Source organism: Lathyrus oleraceus, chromosome 7 (assembly GCF_024323335.1).
Source record: "Lathyrus oleraceus cultivar Zhongwan6 chromosome 7, CAAS_Psat_ZW6_1.0, whole genome shotgun sequence".
NCBI lineage: Eukaryota > Viridiplantae > Streptophyta > Magnoliopsida > Fabales > Fabaceae > Lathyrus > Lathyrus oleraceus.
The window spans coordinates 169565541-169582849 of NC_066585.1; the positions used below are offsets into that span (position 1 = coordinate 169565541).

The window sequence follows — 17309 nt, forward strand, 5'->3', positions numbered from 1 at the left end:
CGCTGTTTTGAGCAGTATAGGTATTAGTAGAGTGTGCTAATACTGTGATTAATTATTTGACATGATATGATGTTTTGATACATGTGTTGATGATGTATGATGGTATGCATAATGCTGTGAATGTATATGTTATGTATGCTATTGTGAATGGACTGTTTATGGCTTAGAGTGTGAGCATATGTCCATTGTGGGTTATTGTTGATGATTTTGCATTGCTAGGTGAATTAGCATGCATATTGTGGCCTTTATGGTGGTAGCTAATTCCCATGGTGAGGAATTAGTGAGTAAATCATTGTAGATTGTTGTTGATGTTTGCATGCTAGGTGATTAGCGTGCATAGCATAGCCCTTGGGGTGGTAGCTAATTCCCATGGTGAGGAATTAGTGAGTGAGTCACTAGGTCTCAAATGAGTGGGACTAGTGGGCTTGGTAGCCGTATCTGGATTTGATCGGTGAGGTGAACTATATGTTCACAAATAGTCGGTACCGCATGCATGGAGTCTCATTGCATAATGTATGTATTGTGTATAATATGAATGGATGTGTTCCAATATTATACGTGTATTTTGATGTGTATGTTGAGCATGATTAGGAGTATGAGTTGATGTTGCCGTTACTGGATGTGTGATATGATTAGGGTGATGAGATGTGTTATTTACTTAACATTGCATGATATTTTATAATGCTTATTATATCGATTGAGGAACTCACCCTTACAACTATGTTTTCAGGTAACGAGCAGTGATTGAGTAGAAGCTAGTGCTTGGAGTCTAGTGTAGTCTCCTTAGAGGGTCATGCTCTGATAGATGTAACATCGGGACGGGATGTTTTACCTTGTTGAATAATTTTACATGTAATGTGTTACATGTTTTGCATGATTGATTTGATTTCTATCCGCTGCGTATTGTGCAAATACTTTATGTCTTGAATTAATAAAAGAGCATGACAGTTATTATGGTGAATGGTGTGAAATGATTGTGTGACACCCTTAATTGCATGATTACTCTGATTGATATATTGCTATTTTAATTAAATATTTGGGGTATTTTAGAAGGGTGTTACATTAGTGGTATCAGAACATAGTCGGTCGAGTCGAGTCGTAATTATTCTGTTTCCCTGTACGTGATAGGTGTTGTGTAACCCTATCAGTACTTATTGTTTTAGCTTGTTGGGTTTTCAGAATAGAGATGGCTGGAAGAGGAAGGGACGATGCTGCGATTGCTGAGGCTCTGGGTATGCTGGCTGGAGTACTTGGAGGGAATCCGAATGTTGTGGGAATGGGAGCTGCTCGTCAACTGAGTGAGTTCCAGAAGAACAATCCTCCAATGTTCAAGGGAGCATACGATCCAGATGGCGCTCAGAAGTGGTTGAAGGAGATCGAGAGGATCTTCCGAGTGACTGAGTGTGCCGATAACCAGAAGGTCAGGTTCGGTACGCATATGCTGTCAGAGGAAGCAGATGATTGGTGGGTCGCTACCCGCACTGAGTTGGAAACTGCTGGGAATGCTGAGATCACTTGGACTGTGTTCAGAGAGAGATTCCTGAGGAAGTACTTTCCAGAGGATGTCAGAGGAAAGAAAGAGATTGAGTTCTTAGAATTGAAGCAGGGTAACAGGTCTGTTACTGAGTATGCTGCTAAGTTCACAGAGCTGTCGAAGTATTACACTCCCTATGATGAGGCTACTGGGGAATTCTCGAAATGTGTGAAGTTTGGGAACGGGTTACGTCCCGAGATCAAGCAGGCTATTGGGTATCAGCGGATTAGAGTGTTTTCTGATTTGGTTGACTGTTGCAGGATCTTTGAACAGGATACCAAGGCCAGAGCGGAGAGCCATCAGAAAAGGGTGATAGGAAAGGCAAGAATCAGAATGATCGTGGGAAACCGTATGCAGCTGGCAAAGGTTTCCAGAGATAGAGTGGGATGAAGAGGCCTAGTGGGGGAGACTCCAGTGCCCCTGCTAAGTGTTTCAGATGTGGTCAAGTTGGACATCGTATCCATGAGTGTACCAGTAATGAGAAGAAGTGTTTTAAGTGTGGCAAAGGTGGTCACTTGGCTGCAGAGTGTCGGTTGAAGACTGTGACTTGTTTCAACTGTGGAGAGGTGGGTCATATCAGTCCACAGTGTCCTAAGCCGAAGAAAGAGAACCAGTCGGGAGGCAAGGTCTTTGCTTTATCGGGTTCTGAGACTTCTGCAGATGATCGTTTGATCCGAGGTACGTGTTATATTAATGGCTTTCCTCTTGTAGCTATTATTGACACCGGTGCGACTCATTCCTTTATATCTTTGGATTGTGCTGTGAAACTTAAGTTAGAGATATCTGAGATGCATAGAAGTATGGTGATTGATACTCCTGCGAAGGGTTCAGTGACTACTACTTCAGTTTGTTTAAATTGTCCTTTGAGTATTTTTGGTAGAGACTTTGGGATGGACCTAGTGTGTCTTCCACTAGTGCAGATTGATGTTATTCTGGGTATGAACTGGTTGGTGTCTAACCGAGTTTATATCAACTGTTTTGATAAGACTGTGATCTTTCCTGAGATTGAGGAAGGGAAGAGTTTGTTTCTATCTGCAAGGCAGGTGAATGAGGAAGTAGCCGATGGGGCAGAGTTGTTTATGCTGTCAGCGACTTTGGAGGCTAAAGATAAACTGGTGACTTGCGATCTAGCTGTGGTGTGTGATTTTCCTGATGTGTTTCCTGAAGAAGTGAATGAATTACCGCCAGAGCGTGAAGTTGAGTTCTCGATTGATTTGGTACCTGGTACTAGGCCGATATCGATGGCTCCGTACCGTATGTCTGCTGTTGAGTTAACTGAATTGAAGAGTCAGCTGGAAGATCTGTTGGATAAGAAATTTATTCGTCCGAGTGTGTCACCGTGGGGTGCGCCAGTGTTATTGGTTAAGAAGAAAGAAGGTACTATGAGGTTGTGTGTGGACTACAGGCAACTGAATAAAGTGACGATCAAGAATCGGTATCCTTTGCCGAGGATTGATGATTTGATGGATCAGTTAGTTGGTGCGAGTGTGTTCAGCAAAATAGATTTGAGGTCGGGATATCATCAGATACGTGTAAAAACTGAGGATATTCAGAAGACTGCTTTCAGAACAAGGTATGGACATTATGAGTATTCTGTGATGCCTTTTGGTGTGACTAATGCGCCTGGAGTATTCATGGAGTATATGAATAGGATTTTCCATCCGTACCTAGACAAGTTTGTTGTGGTGTTTATTGACGATATTTTGGTATATTCGAAGTCTGCAGAAGAGCATGTTGAACACTTGAGAGTGGTGTTAGGAGTTCTGCGAGAAAAGAAGTTATTTGCTAAACTATCCAAGTGTGAATTTTGGTTAGAAGAGGTTAGTTTTCTTGGTCATGTGATTTCAAGAGGTGGTGTTGTTGTTGATCCTTCTAAGATAGAAGCGGTATCTAAATGGGAAGCTCCGAAGTCAGTTTCTGGGATAAGGAGTTTCCTTGGACTGGCAGGTTATTATAGGAAGTTCATTGAGGGATTTTCTAAGTTGGCGTTACCGTTGACGATGTTGACTAGGAAGGGGCAAGCGTTCGTTTGGGACTCAAAATGTGAAGAAGGTTTCCAAGAGTTAAAGAGAAGGTTAACTACTGCTCCTATTCTGATATTACCGAGTTCGTCGGAATCATTTGAGGTTTACTGTGATGCTTCATTGTTGGGTTTAGGTGGTGTTTTGATGCAGAATAAGCAGGTTATAGCTTATGCTTCGAGACAACTGAGGGTTCATGAGAGGAACTATCCGACACACGATTTAGAGTTGGCAGCTGTGGTATTTGTTCTGAAGTTATGGAGACATTACTTGTATGGGTCAAGATTTGAGGTTTTCAGTGACCATAAAAGTTTAAAGTATTTGTTTGATCAGAAAGAGCTGAATATGAGACAGAGGAGATGGTTAGAGTTTCTGAAGGATTATGACTTTGGTTTGAATTACCATCCGGGTAAAGCAAACGTAGTGGCTGATGCATTGAGTCGGAAATCATTGCATATGTCTATGTTAATGGTTAAGGAATTGGATTTAATTGAGCAGTTTAGAGACTTGAGTTTGGTGTGTGAGAGTACTCACAATAGTGTTAAATTGGGCATGTTGAAGTTAACAAGTGGTATTCTGGATGAGATTAGAGAGAGTCAGAAATCCGATGTGCTTTTGGTTGATAAGTTGACTCTAGTGAATCAAGGTCAAGGTGGTGAATTCAGAGTTGATGAGAATGGTGTTTTGAAATTTGGTAATCGGGTGTGTATTCCGGATGTTACCGAACTTAAGAAGAGTATTCTTGAGGAAGGACATCGTAGCGGCCTGAGTATTCATCCTGGAGCTACGAAGATGTATCATGATTTGAAAAAGTTATTTGGTGGCCGGGAATGAAAAAAGAAATTGCGAGTTTTGTTTATTCTTGTTTGACTTGTCAGAAGTCAAAGATTGAGCATCAGAAGCCGTCTGGGCTAATGCAACCGTTGGCTATTCCAGAGTGGAAGTGGGATAGTATCAGTATGGATTTTGTTTCTGGTTTACCGAGGACAATTAAGAATTTTGAAGCGATTTGGGTGATTGTTGACAGATTGACGAAATCGGCTCATTTCATTCCGATCAGAATGGATTATCCGTTAGAGAGATTAGCCGAGTTGTATATTGAGAAGATCGTAAGTTTGCATGGTATTCCGTCGAGTATTGTTTCGGACAGAGATCCTAGATTTACATCGAAGTTCTGGGAAGGTTTGCAGAGGGCTTTGGGAACTAAGCTGAGATTGAGTTCTGCATATCATCCGCAGACTGATGGTCAGACTGAGAGGACGATTCAGTCATTAGAGGACCTTTTGAGAGCTTGTGTTTTGGAAAAAGGAGGTGCTTGGGATTGTTATTTACCTTTGATTGAGTTTACCTACAACAATAGTTTTCATTCGAGCATTGGTATGGCACCGTTTGAAGCTTTGTATGGTAGGAGATGTCGGACACCTTTATGTTGGTATGAGTCCGGTGAGAGTGTTGTGGTTGGACCGGAGATTGTTCAACAAACTACGGAAAAGATTAAGATGATTCAGGAGAAGATGAGAATTGCTCAGAGTCGTCAGAAGAGTTATCACGACAAGAGGAGGAAGTCACTTGAGTTTCAAGAGGGAGATCATGTGTTTCTTCGTGTCACTCCGATAACTGGGGTTGGTCGAGCCTTGAAGTCGAAGAAGTTGACACCTCAATTTATTGGTCCTTATCAGATTTTGGAGAGGATAGGGGAGGTAGCCTATCGTATCGCTTTACCGCCGTCACTTGCGAATCTGCATGAGGTTTTTCATGTGTCTCAGTAGAGGAGGTACATTCCTGATCCGTCGCATGTTGTCCAAGTAGATGATGTACAGGTGAGAGATAACCTGACTGTTGAAACATCACCTATGAGGATCGAGGATCGAGAGTTGAAGCAGTTGCGGGGTAAAGAGATTGCCTTGGTGAAGGTAGCTTGGGGAGGACCAGCAGGTGGCAATGTGACTTGGGAACTTGAGAGTCGGATGAAGGAGTCTTATCCGGAGTTATTCGCTTGAGGTATGTTTTCGAGGACGAAAACTCTTTTAGTGGGGGAGAGTTGTAACACCCCGATTAAAATAAGATAATTATTTAATTAAGTTAATATTATATTTATTAATTTAATTAAATAATTGGAATTATTGGAATAATAATTATTGGAAAATATATATATGTTGGAAATAAGAAAAAGAGTTCCATTTGGTAAAGAAAGGGTTTTTTTTACGTGAAAAAGCAGAGAAGCGGCTGAAAAGGGAGAAAAGGCAGAGAGGAAGAGCAAGAGAGCAAGGGTTGAAGAACGGAAAAGCTTGAAGCTTAAAGATTCGCCGGATTAACTCAGGTAAGGTGGGTTTATCGTCGTTTAATGGGTATTATGGGTTAACATGTAATGGGTAGTGATAAACCGTTGAATTGACCCTAATTGGGATGTTGAATGCTGAAAAATTGTGTTGGATAAGTTGTGTTAAAGCTGTAATTGAATCTGTATTAGTGTGAGTTGCGATTTCCCGAACGTATAGCTTTTTACGGAATTGGAATCGGAGGTCCGGAAGTCCTCCAACGGCGGAAAATGCGGAGGATTCTGCATTCTGCTTCGTGTTAGCGCAGGAACAACTTTCTGTCTTGCGTTAACCGGTTAACCCAGGGGGTTAACCGGTTAACACTGTTAGGAATTGTGAAGTATTGCTGTTTTGCTTGCGTTAACCGGTTAACCCAGGGCGTTAACCGGTTAACACTGTTGTGAGTTGTGAAAATTGCTGTTCTGTCTGCGTTAACCGGTTAACCCAGGGCGTTAACCGGTTAACACTGTTGAGTTTTGCCAGAAAGCGTGTTCTGTGTTGCGTTAACCGGTTAACCCAGGGCGTTAACCGGTTAACACTGTTGAAAAGTGGAAAAATTGGTATTTAAATGTTGTGTACTTATTTGATGGTTGGCCTATATTGGTGTATGATGTAATAGGGATTAATTCCCGCTGTTTTGAGCAGTATAGGTATTAGTAGAGTGTGCTAATACTGTGATTAATTATTTGACATGATATGATGTTTTGATACATGTGTTGATGATGTATGATGGTATGCATAATGCTGTGAATGTATATGTTATGTATGCTATTGTGAATGGACTGTTTATGGCTTAGAGTGTGAGCATATGTCCATTGTGGGTTATTGTTGATGATTTTGCATTGCTAGGTGAATTAGCATGCATATTGTGGCCTTTATGGTGGTAGCTAATTCCCATGGTGAGGAATTAGTGAGTAAATCATTGTAGATTGTTGTTGATGTTTGCATGCTAGGTGATTAGCGTGCATAGCATAGCCCTTAGGGTGGTAGCTAATTCCCATGGTGAGGAATTAGTGAGTGAGTCACTAGGTCTCAAATGAGTGGGACTAGTGGGCTTGGTAGCCGTATCTGGATTTGATCGGTGAGGTGAACTATATGTTCACAAATAGTCGGTACCGCATGCATGGAGTCTCATTGCATAATGTATGTATTGTGTATAATATGAATGGATGTGTTCCAATATTATACGTGTATTTTGATGTGTATGTTGAGCATGATTAGGAGTATGAGTTGATGTTGCCGTTACTGGATGTGTGATATGATTAGGGTGATGAGATGTGTTATTTACTTAACATTGCATGATATTTTATAATGCTTATTATATCGATTGAGGAACTCACCCTTACAACTATGTTTTCAGGTAACGAGCAGTGATTGAGTAGAAGCTAGTGCTTGGAGTCTAGTGTAGTCTCCTTAGAGGGTCATGCTCTGATAGATGTAACATCGGGACGGGATGTTTTACCTTGTTGAATAATTTTACATGTAATGTGTTACATGTTTTGCATGATTGATTTGATTTCTATCCGCTGCGTACTGTGCAAATACTTTATGTCTTGAATTAATAAAAGAGCATGACAGTTATTATGGTGAATGGTGTGAAATGATTGTGTGACACCCTTAATTGCATGATTACTCTGATTGATATATTGCTATTTTAATTAAATATTTGGGGTATTTTAGAAGGGTGTTACAGTTTGCATAGGAAAATTTATGGTGGTTTATCCATCCATGATTATATGTGTTAGAATAAAGATCTCCTCTTTGAGAGTTATTAATATAATTATCATCATGTAAATTGGGTTCTCCATCGGAAATCGTGTTATACTTATTACCATATGACTCCACAAATTTCATAGGTTAGAGTAGCAGAGGTGTTATAGCTTACACTTATTTTATCGAATTTCTAAAATAGAGTATCAACTTTAGAATTTAGGTGGTTTAAGATATCTACTTCATACATGTCTCCTTTTGATAGGGCTAAATGTTTTGTAGATATTATGTCACTTCCCTATTTGTAGTGGGTTGTGTTATGCCTTTGATTAGAACATATGTGTATTCTATATTTTTGTTTATAAGATTTCCTAATGCAGTTGCATCAATTGCTATCCTTGTGATGTATAGAAAACCGTTGTATAAGATATGAACAATCAACCATTTTTATAGCCCATGATGAAGGCATAGCCTTAACGTTTCTTTAAATCACTCTCACATTTCACTTTGTAGAGTGATTCCTTATCTTTCTGAGTAAAACTTGTAATTTGGTTTTAGTTGAGTTGTTTTACTAGGAGAGAAATATTTAGTGAAGAACACAATTTTCAGTTTATCCCATGTCGTAATGGAATTAAAGGGTAAAAAATGTAACCAAACTCTAGCCCGGTCCTTTAATGAAAAAAGGAAAATGTGAATTCTAGTGGTTTCAAGATTGACTCCATTCAATTTCAAGGTGTCACAATATTCAAGGAATACTGACATAATAAGGTTCGGACCACCTGTTCGTGAACTACAAAATTGGTTATATTGTACAGTAGATAGTATAACGTTTTAACTCAAACCTGTTAACATCTATAATAGGACGCACAATACTAGAATGTAGTTTGGTATTGTTGGATGAAACATAGTCTTTTAAGGTGTGATTCACAACAATTTTTTGTTATCTACATCTCCTATGAATATATCTTTCTATCTCAACGATTGGTTGAACAGGGTTCCCAAGACTACAGACTCTTCACATTCTATAAAGAGCCATTTTTTTTATAAAAGTTCAATACTATAAAATTTTAGTCTAATTAATACAAAGGAAAAAGTCAATATTAGACAAGTCCCCAACAACAACGCCCAAAACCATATGTAGTAAGCGCATTGTTTATATCAACATAGTAAAATTATCGTTCCACTGAATGTTAGACGAAGGTAGCTTATCTAAAACGGGGGTGGATAGATCCCAAGTTAAAAAACTTTATAAAAATTGTTTTGAATTTTTTAACGGTTAGCGGAAGTTACCCGAATCGAATCGTCTAAACCGAATCGCTATCGAGAAGCTCAGATATGTATATATGAAAACCAATTGATGATAATGATAGACAAATCAATCAATATTTTTAAAAATAACAATCATTTAAATGATGTAGCTAAAGGTGGAGGTTATTTCCAATGACAAAATACACCAAAACTTAATTGAGGCAAATAATCGAACACCTTGTGTGCAATTAATTTCGTTTAGAATTTTCTATGAGTTTGTTGATTTGAAAAACCAACTACATTATAATGGATTGTAATCAACACAACAAAATCGTTTTCAAAATGTTATCAACAAAAGTTTAACCAAACGTATTAATTGCGCAATCTACGAATTCAACAATTTGCAAATGAAAAGTAATATATATATATATATATATATATATATATATATATATATATATATATATATATATATATATATATATATATATATATATATATATATATATATATATACACACACACACACATAGAGAGAGAGAGAGAGTACACAAGGTTTAGGCAGTTCACCAATCGTCCTCGCTATGGTTATGTCTGCCCTCAATTCCAAATGGAATTGAGCTATCAATCTTACTTTGCAAAAGTAGTTTTACAATAGAAATGTAGCAATAAAACTCCACAAACCATATGTTTGATGTTGATTATAACATTTTATCTTCCTTGATATTGAGCTCAACCAAGCACCCAATGATTCCAATTGATCCTCCGGTTATAGCTACTCCTTCGATCGAACCCACTATTCTTTGAAGCTTTCACTCGACTGAATTCAATTGCAAATTATTTTGATCCAAGATTCCAAATGATCCTTTGTTTATCGCTACTCCTTCGATTGAACCCACTATTCTTCGAAGCTTTTACTCGGCTGAATTTGATTACAAAATTTTATACAAAAAACCCAAATCTACACCGATCTTGAAGGACAAGCCCTAATTGGTTTTTCCTTTGTATCTTTCAGGTTTTCAACATCTTGAAATGATGCATTTATGAAGTATTTATATGTATGCAAGTCGGAGGAAAAAGGAATGCAAAAGATTGGAAGAATTCATGAATTTTTGGAAAAAATGCATCATATGTGTCGACCTATGTAAGTCATGTGTCGACACATTCAAAGCATGTGTCGACTCATAGAAGAAAACTTTCTTCTATGTGTCGACCTAAAACCCCTCCACAATCGACACATCAAACAGACTTAGAGGATATCGTCAAATATACATAAATGCTAAAGTATTCTAAATTTGGCATCATACAAAATACATCTAACGATAAGTTGCACTCATATACTCTCTCTTTTTGATGATGGAAAACTTGAGATGATGTGTTTCGTACCTTCATGAAGGCTCTCCCTAAATGTATGCATCTCAACTTCATCTTGCAGACGCTTCTCCCCATTTGACAACATCAAAAAGAGACAAAGAAATCAATGATAAGTATCTTATATCACACATATACTAATATAACACACATAGGCATTTGTAAAGATAAAATCATTAATAAAACAACACTCATATATAATGATGTAAATATTGAAAATGCCTAAACATAAATAAAAGAAATTTAAGCAACAATATAACATAGTTGCCATAAATCATGCCAAATAAGATATACAATAAATATGAAAGATGAAGGATACAATGCAATCAAAAACTCTTGAGTTGCTTCAAAAGCAACACATTTATGTGAGATATACTTTTGGTGCTCCTGAATGCTGCACACGCATGTGCTCTAGCAAGGTGATTATTTAGATTTATCACCACTCAAACCAAAAACATAAATGTTATCATAACAATGACACACTAAAAGAATTATGTTGACATTATAACATGTTCAAACATATTTTATGTTGTAATAGATAAACAACAATCTCACATATATCATGCAATAACTAATATTAGATAACATGCTTATACACTACAAACATATTTCAAGTATGGAGGAAGGATAACATGAAGTCATTATAAGCATATAAATTGAAATACATCAATTGAAATTTTTGGAAGTGAACATTCATGAAATATTTAATACATCAAGCATATCAAGCATTTGGGACATAGACAACATGCAAAAGTAAAAGGCTTACTTTCAAAAAGAGAAAATTGAACAATATTACCTCGTGTATGAATTGATGAGGGATGCACTCGTATGTGATTGAACTTCTAAGAAAAGTGATAGCAAAAGTATATAAAATACATGCAATAAATCATATTTAGGCGAAATTTGGAATATCAAGTATGCCCAATTCCCTTGAATGTTGAAAAGGTTCATTCGCAAGAGGTTTTGTAATCCATAAGTTGATTTTTGCTATCAGCATGCTCAAATACAATATCTTTTTTTTCAACATGGTCACGTAGGAAGTGGTGACATATCTCAATATGTTTAGTGCGAGAGTGTAACACCGTATTTTTGGTTAGACTAATAGAACTAGTGTTGTCGCACATAATAGGAATACATTGTAGTTCAATATCAAAATCAAGTAATTGTTGTTTGATCCATAATATTTGACCACAATAACTACCAAGTGCGATGTATTCCGCCTCGTTATTTGACAAAGCAACAAAAATCTGTTTCTTGCTATGCCAACTTACTAAGGAGTTTTAAAACATATGGAAAGTTCCACTAGTACCTTTCCTATCCGACTTGCAACCAAAAAAATCGGAATCGGTATAACTAACCAAACTACAATCGCTTCCCTTGGAATACTAAAGCCCATATGTAGATGTACCATTAAGGTATCTAATGATAATGCACTTTACGAATTTTAAATGTGATTCCTTGGGAGCCGATTGATAACGAGCGCACATACACACGCTAAACATAATGTCTGGCATAGATGCAGTAAGATATAGAACATATATAATCCCACCTTTATACTTCTTGACATCAACATCCTTACCATTTTCATCTTTTTCTAATTTTACATTTGTGGGCATTGGAGTGTCGATTGATTTTGCATTTTCCATACCCAATTTCTTTAGTAATTTGTTGCAATATTTTGTTTGACACACAAATATCCCTTCGTTGAGTTGCTTGATTTGAAGATCGAGAAAGTAGTTCAACTCCTCCATGAGACTCGTCTCAAACTCACCTTGCATTAACTTAGAAAACTCATGGACTAATTACATGTTAGTGGAACCAAAGATGATATCATCAATATAAACTTGAACTAGAAAAGTATGTTTTCCTTGATGTTCAATGAAAATTATAGTATCTACCTTTCCTCTAGAGTATCCTTGATTGATTAAGAACTTACTAAGCTGCTCATACCAAGCCCTAAGGGCTTGTGTGAGACCATACAAAGCTCATTTTAGTTTATAAACATGATTAAAATACTCATGATTTTTAAAACCAGGAGGTTGTGAAACATACACTTCCTCATTAATATATCCATTAAGGGAATTACTTTTCACATCCATTTGAAATAACTTGAAATCTTTAGAGCAAACATAAGCTAGTAAAAGGCATATAGTCTCAAGGTGAGAAAATAAAGCATAAGTGATCAATGCATTTTGATGCATATTATTTTATAATTGTACTTAGGCATTTCCTTAGTTTATTTTACTTATTTTACTATTTTATTATGTTTTTAGATCTAAGTTTATTTTTTTCTTTATTTTATTTTCGTATTTTGTTTTCAGCATAAACAATTATTTGATACCTTGTCATCCTTAAATGATATGCCTTTTTTTCCCTCTAAATTGGTGTGGTTTATTTAAAATTAGGTTTGTAAACATGTTTGTACGTTCTAAAAATTGCACCTCAAAATATACAACTTTAGCGTCGGACATAACCGACGCATAATTTCATACCACTACGCCAAAAATGACTTTTAACAGCGCATCTTAGACAACGCTTTTAAAAGAAAGCGCTGTCTAAGGTTAAAATTAAAATAAAACACGGAAAATGTTCCAAAAAAATAATGAAAGCGCTGTCTAAGGGGGGGTCTTAGACAGCGCTTTCTAAAAGCGCTGTCTAAGACCCCCCCTTAGACAGCGCTTTTAGAAAGCGCTTTTAAATATAGACCTTAGTCAGCGCTTTTGATAAAGCGCTGTCTAAAGTCTTTAAATTAAAAAAAAAATTCGAAGAGGCCAAAATAAAAATACCAATACCTAAATATTGGTTTTCAAATATTTTTAAATCTAAAACAGAAAAGTGCTACAAACAAGGCCTCAAAAGTATATATCTTATTTTCTTTAAAAAATAAAACAATAACAAGAACAATAACCTGCTATGATAGTGTGCTTGTATAAATTGATAAACAACATTATTCTCTTGTGTTCGGAGTGTAATTGAGGAAGCTAAGAATAAAACATCCCAAGTAAAGAGAAAATGGGTGTCATCACTGCCCACTGTTACTGTTTCACCACCGTTGGATCACACAAACCCTACCTTTCTCCCTCATCTCACAATTTCCGCCATTCCCCTTCCGTTTCTCTTTCTTCTTCTTCTTCTTCGTCGCCTTCACCACTCAGAAGAATCTCATGCTGAACCTCTTCCGCTCCCGCCGCCGAATCTACTCTCACCGGTAATCCTCTTCTCCCTCACCTTCAACATCAACATCAACCGATTCAGATTTACTTTTCATCAAATTAGGGTTTAGTATTTTTTTTTAAATATTTTATTTAAGTAACAAGTGGCTATTTTTTTTTTTGCTTACTGATACAGCGAAAGTTGGAAATGGGTTGAAAGATTTTATTCACATAGATGATTTTGACAAGGAAACTATTTTGAAGATATTGGATCGAGCTATTGAGGTGAAAACATTGTTGAAATCAGGGGACAGGACATTTCGGCCTTTTGAAGGGAAGACAATGTCGATGATATTTGCAAAGCCATCCATGCGAACAAGGGTTTCATTTGAGACTGGTTTTTCATTGTTAGGTGGTCATGCTATTTACTTAGGACCCAATGACATTCAAATGGGGAAGCGAGAGGAGACTCGTGATGTTGCTCGAGTTTTGTCTCGCTATAACGATATCATTATGGCCCGTGTTTTTTCTCATCAGGTATGTTGCTGTTGGTTGGTGTTCACTTAGAGTTGCTTAGCTTTGTTTATGTTTTATTGAGGAGTCTGATGTTGGCTTTTGAGGATAAGAGTAATTGAGACTGTAGTCTCGAGATGTTATTAATATTAATCCTCTATATCCTTTTGGATCTGTTATGCATGCATCGGATTGCGAAAAAAGCATGCATAATGTTTGATATTAAACACCTGTTAGGGTTATTGGCATTGGTTGTAGATAGGAATATGTCGATAGGTCATGCATAAATTGAAAGAGAAAATAAGTGAATATGCAACTATGATACATAAACAGATAATTGAAGAAAGGTATGAGGTTTTTGTTATTTTTGTCATGTACTATAGGTTAGGTGTGTGGTATTGGATTTTAAATGTGATGCTAATATAGGACCTCAAGAGGACTATGTAGAATATTTTGATAACTAGCAGAATCTTACAATTTTTGTGTGTTTAGTATCAAAATGGGAGTAGCTACTTTGAAATTGCGAGACTTTCTGTCAATAAGCAATTACTTTTGGTTTATCCTCTTTTTATTTTGATTAATTGCAGGACATACTTGATCTTGCAAAGTATGCGAGTGTCCCTGTCATGAAGAAATCGGCGTCAACGTTGTCAATACATATATTAGGTAAATCCGGTCTACTTTGTTTTATTAATTAAACAACTTATGTATTTTCTAACTAATTAATGTTAGTTTAATTCCATACCATTATAAGTAAAATGTTTAAATCCATAATATAATATTAATAGTGAAGAATGCATTTTTTTTTCTGTACATATTTTACTCTAATTTGTACCAAATCCTTTAACAGTGAGATCAAGTTGGAAGAAGCTGCTGTTCTGCATTACACTTACACCAAATTTTCTGATTTGACTTCAAGACGTGATCGGTGTGGCTGCAAGCCTACAAAAGATGATGTAAAAAGATGTTTCATGTTAGACTTTGACAGAGCTGTAAGTTATAGTTTCCCATTACATGCTCTCCTATTTTCTAGTTTTAGTTAACATAATTACTACTAACTTCTTGAAGTGTATTGAGTACATTATTATCTGCAATTACGTTCTTCTTTTTCAAATACTTTTATATCCATCATCATTTTTTGCATCTTGATGTTTGTTTAAGCCCCTGCACTCAGGCTATGTTTTGTTTTGTTATTTTCTGTGCATGGTTGGTTATATGACATTACCTCAGAATATTTTTCATTTCTTAACATTGTAATTTAGAATTAGTTGTTCCTGGTTTACTATTTCATTAAACAGTATTGCCTCTTTTTCCCTTGATGTCTAACCTAAAATAAATGGTGTTTATTCATTGAGTTTTTGTTCTTTACTTTCTAGCATATTCGGCTGTGAAGTTGCGCAAGTGTACATTTTTTGATTGTTTGTTGAGTGGGGTGGGGGACAAGGAAGTTTTAAATTGCACCCAGGTATATATTTATAATCTGACTACTCTGTTCTGTGTCTGATGTAGGCGTTCATAATTGCTTCAACTGCTACGGAGGAAGAAATGCTTCAATGGTAAGTTTAGGAATATGAAAATAATTACTTCAAATTTTTTACTTAAACTAATGCTATATTGTTTTCCTGGGAGGGGTTTGAAATAAGCAGTTAAACTTTTTGTTTCATATATGTCAGTAATTGACATTTTCACTTGTCCATATAGTTATTCATAGTCTTATACTGTATGGAATTATTTAAATAGTCTCTTATTTGTAATTTAAATCATGAACTATGTGGGAATGAATAGTAAATCTATGTCGAGGAGCTCAGGTTGTGTGAAGTGAGAATTTGGTGGATTTGGCTCCTGAAATAAAGATTCTGTTGGAACATTAATATCTTACAATATAAATAGAAAATAATATTAGATACATAGATGAAGACTAGAAATGAACATCTCAAACATATTAAATTTTGTGGCTCGTAGTCTATCCTAAAATCACGTGATAGTTTTTAACATAAAAGCAGCCTCAACTTGTATATCAATTTGTCTTCAAGTCACATTTTTTTTCTATTTAGGTACCGTGAACACATTGTGTGGACAGACAAAGCACTAACGATGAAACTTATTAGAAAAGGCATCTTATCTCGCATTTATGCTCCCATGGTAAGATTCATTTTCTCAAATTTCCTTTCTGGTTTCTACTCAAGCGATTTATACTGTTACCTTACAGTTCTTAGAGAACGTCCAAACTTTTCTTCCAAAACATTGCTTTTGCAGGTCATTATGCAAAGTTTGAGAGAATCTGGTGTTTTTAGCTCGGTGATTGCGAAAGCTGCTCAGACAACAACATCAAAAGACAAATTTTTAAAGTCTGTTGAGAGTAGCAATTCAACTAGGAATGACAGATCAGAAATGATATCTTCTAGAAAAATTGACGCTGGTGGAGTATCCCAAACAATTGCAAGAAGAATCTTGGAGGTTATAGATGATTCAATTCCCTCTGCAATTCCACCATTATCTCCACCCAGCTATGATGATGCTGACTTCCATACGTCCTAGATTTCGACTGACTCCTTGCCATGGCCATAAATTCTGGAGATTTTTTTAAAAGAGGCAACGATAGAAGCACGTCTGGCTGTCATGATGGGCATATCAGTTTTAGGATTCATGGGTTTTTTCCCGATCATTACCCAAGCGCTTATGTAAATTTCAGGTATAGAGTGTAGGCTTAGTGTAGGTATCATACAGGGCAGACTTTTCTATCTGCTCATTATTCTTTTCCTATTTCTTCTGGGCAGATTGGCTGCTATTGTAATGGAAACCAGAGGCCTATTCTATTTTTTGTTCATACACATTGAGAGAGGCATGCTATACATTATACATACAGGTTGAGATTATCTCTCCCAGTTGGAAAAAGGAGAAATGATCCATACAATGAAAATGATATCTTGCCAATTTTTGTAGGCATTGGAATTGCTTCAATACTTTAGTACCCTGCATACAAAGGAAAGTGGAAGAGTTTTAAGAATACTGAGAGTAGTGTGGTTTGAATTGGTATATATATATATTTGTTAGCCAAAAATTGGTAGAAAAAAGGCCAAAATGGCATATATAAAATGTGATAATTGTCTGTCAAAATCTGGTTGAAAACAGGTAGAAATTCTGGTTTATAAACCTGGAAAAAATGTGGTTTAAAACAAAAGCTTCAAAAATTTTCGTATACCTTAGACAGCGCTTTTGTAAAAAACGCTGTCTAAGGGGGGGATTAGAAAGTGCTTTAGGCAAAAGCGCTGTCTAAGGGGGGGGCTTAGACAACGCTTTTTGAAAAGCGCTGTCTAAGGTATACCTAAAAAAATTAAAATATGAGGGTCTTAGAAAGCGCCTTTGGCCAAAGCGCTGTCTAAGGGGGTGGGGCTTAGACAGCGCTTTTCAAAAGCGCTGTCTAAGGTATACCTAAAAAATT

General features: G+C 36.5%; 1 protein-coding gene across 2 annotated transcripts; it reads left to right on the forward strand.

Moving 5' to 3' along the window:
* Positions 1-13156: 13156 nt before the first annotated feature.
* Positions 13157-16743, forward strand: LOC127106985 (glycosyltransferase-like KOBITO 1). Of its 2 annotated transcripts, XM_051044277.1 has the most exons (7): positions 13157-13410; positions 13551-13891; positions 14455-14533; positions 14718-14859; positions 15377-15423; positions 15922-16009; positions 16124-16743. In XM_051044277.1, the coding sequence occupies exons 4-7, from the start codon at positions 14839-14841 to the stop codon at positions 16403-16405; spliced, it is 438 nt and encodes a 145-aa protein (XP_050900234.1). In that variant the 5' UTR covers positions 13157-13410; positions 13551-13891; positions 14455-14533; positions 14718-14838; the 3' UTR covers positions 16406-16743. The 2 variants fall into 2 exon arrangements, with proteins under 2 accessions (XP_050900234.1, XP_050900233.1); XM_051044276.1 differs by having other exon boundaries at positions 15922-16743.
* The last annotated feature ends 566 nt before the right edge of the window (positions 16744-17309 follow it).

Excerpts from the sequence above, each read along its gene's own strand:
- LOC127106985 (XM_051044276.1), top strand. The coding sequence starts at position 14,839 with ATGTTAGACTTTGACAGAGCT. Across the intron at positions 14,860-15,376 it reads TGTTAGACTTTGACAGAGCT|GCGTTCATAATTGCTTCAAC; the intron begins GTAAGTTATAGT and ends TGTCTGATGTAG. Across the intron at positions 15,424-15,921 it reads GAGGAAGAAATGCTTCAATG|GTACCGTGAACACATTGTGT; the intron begins GTAAGTTTAGGA and ends TTTTCTATTTAG.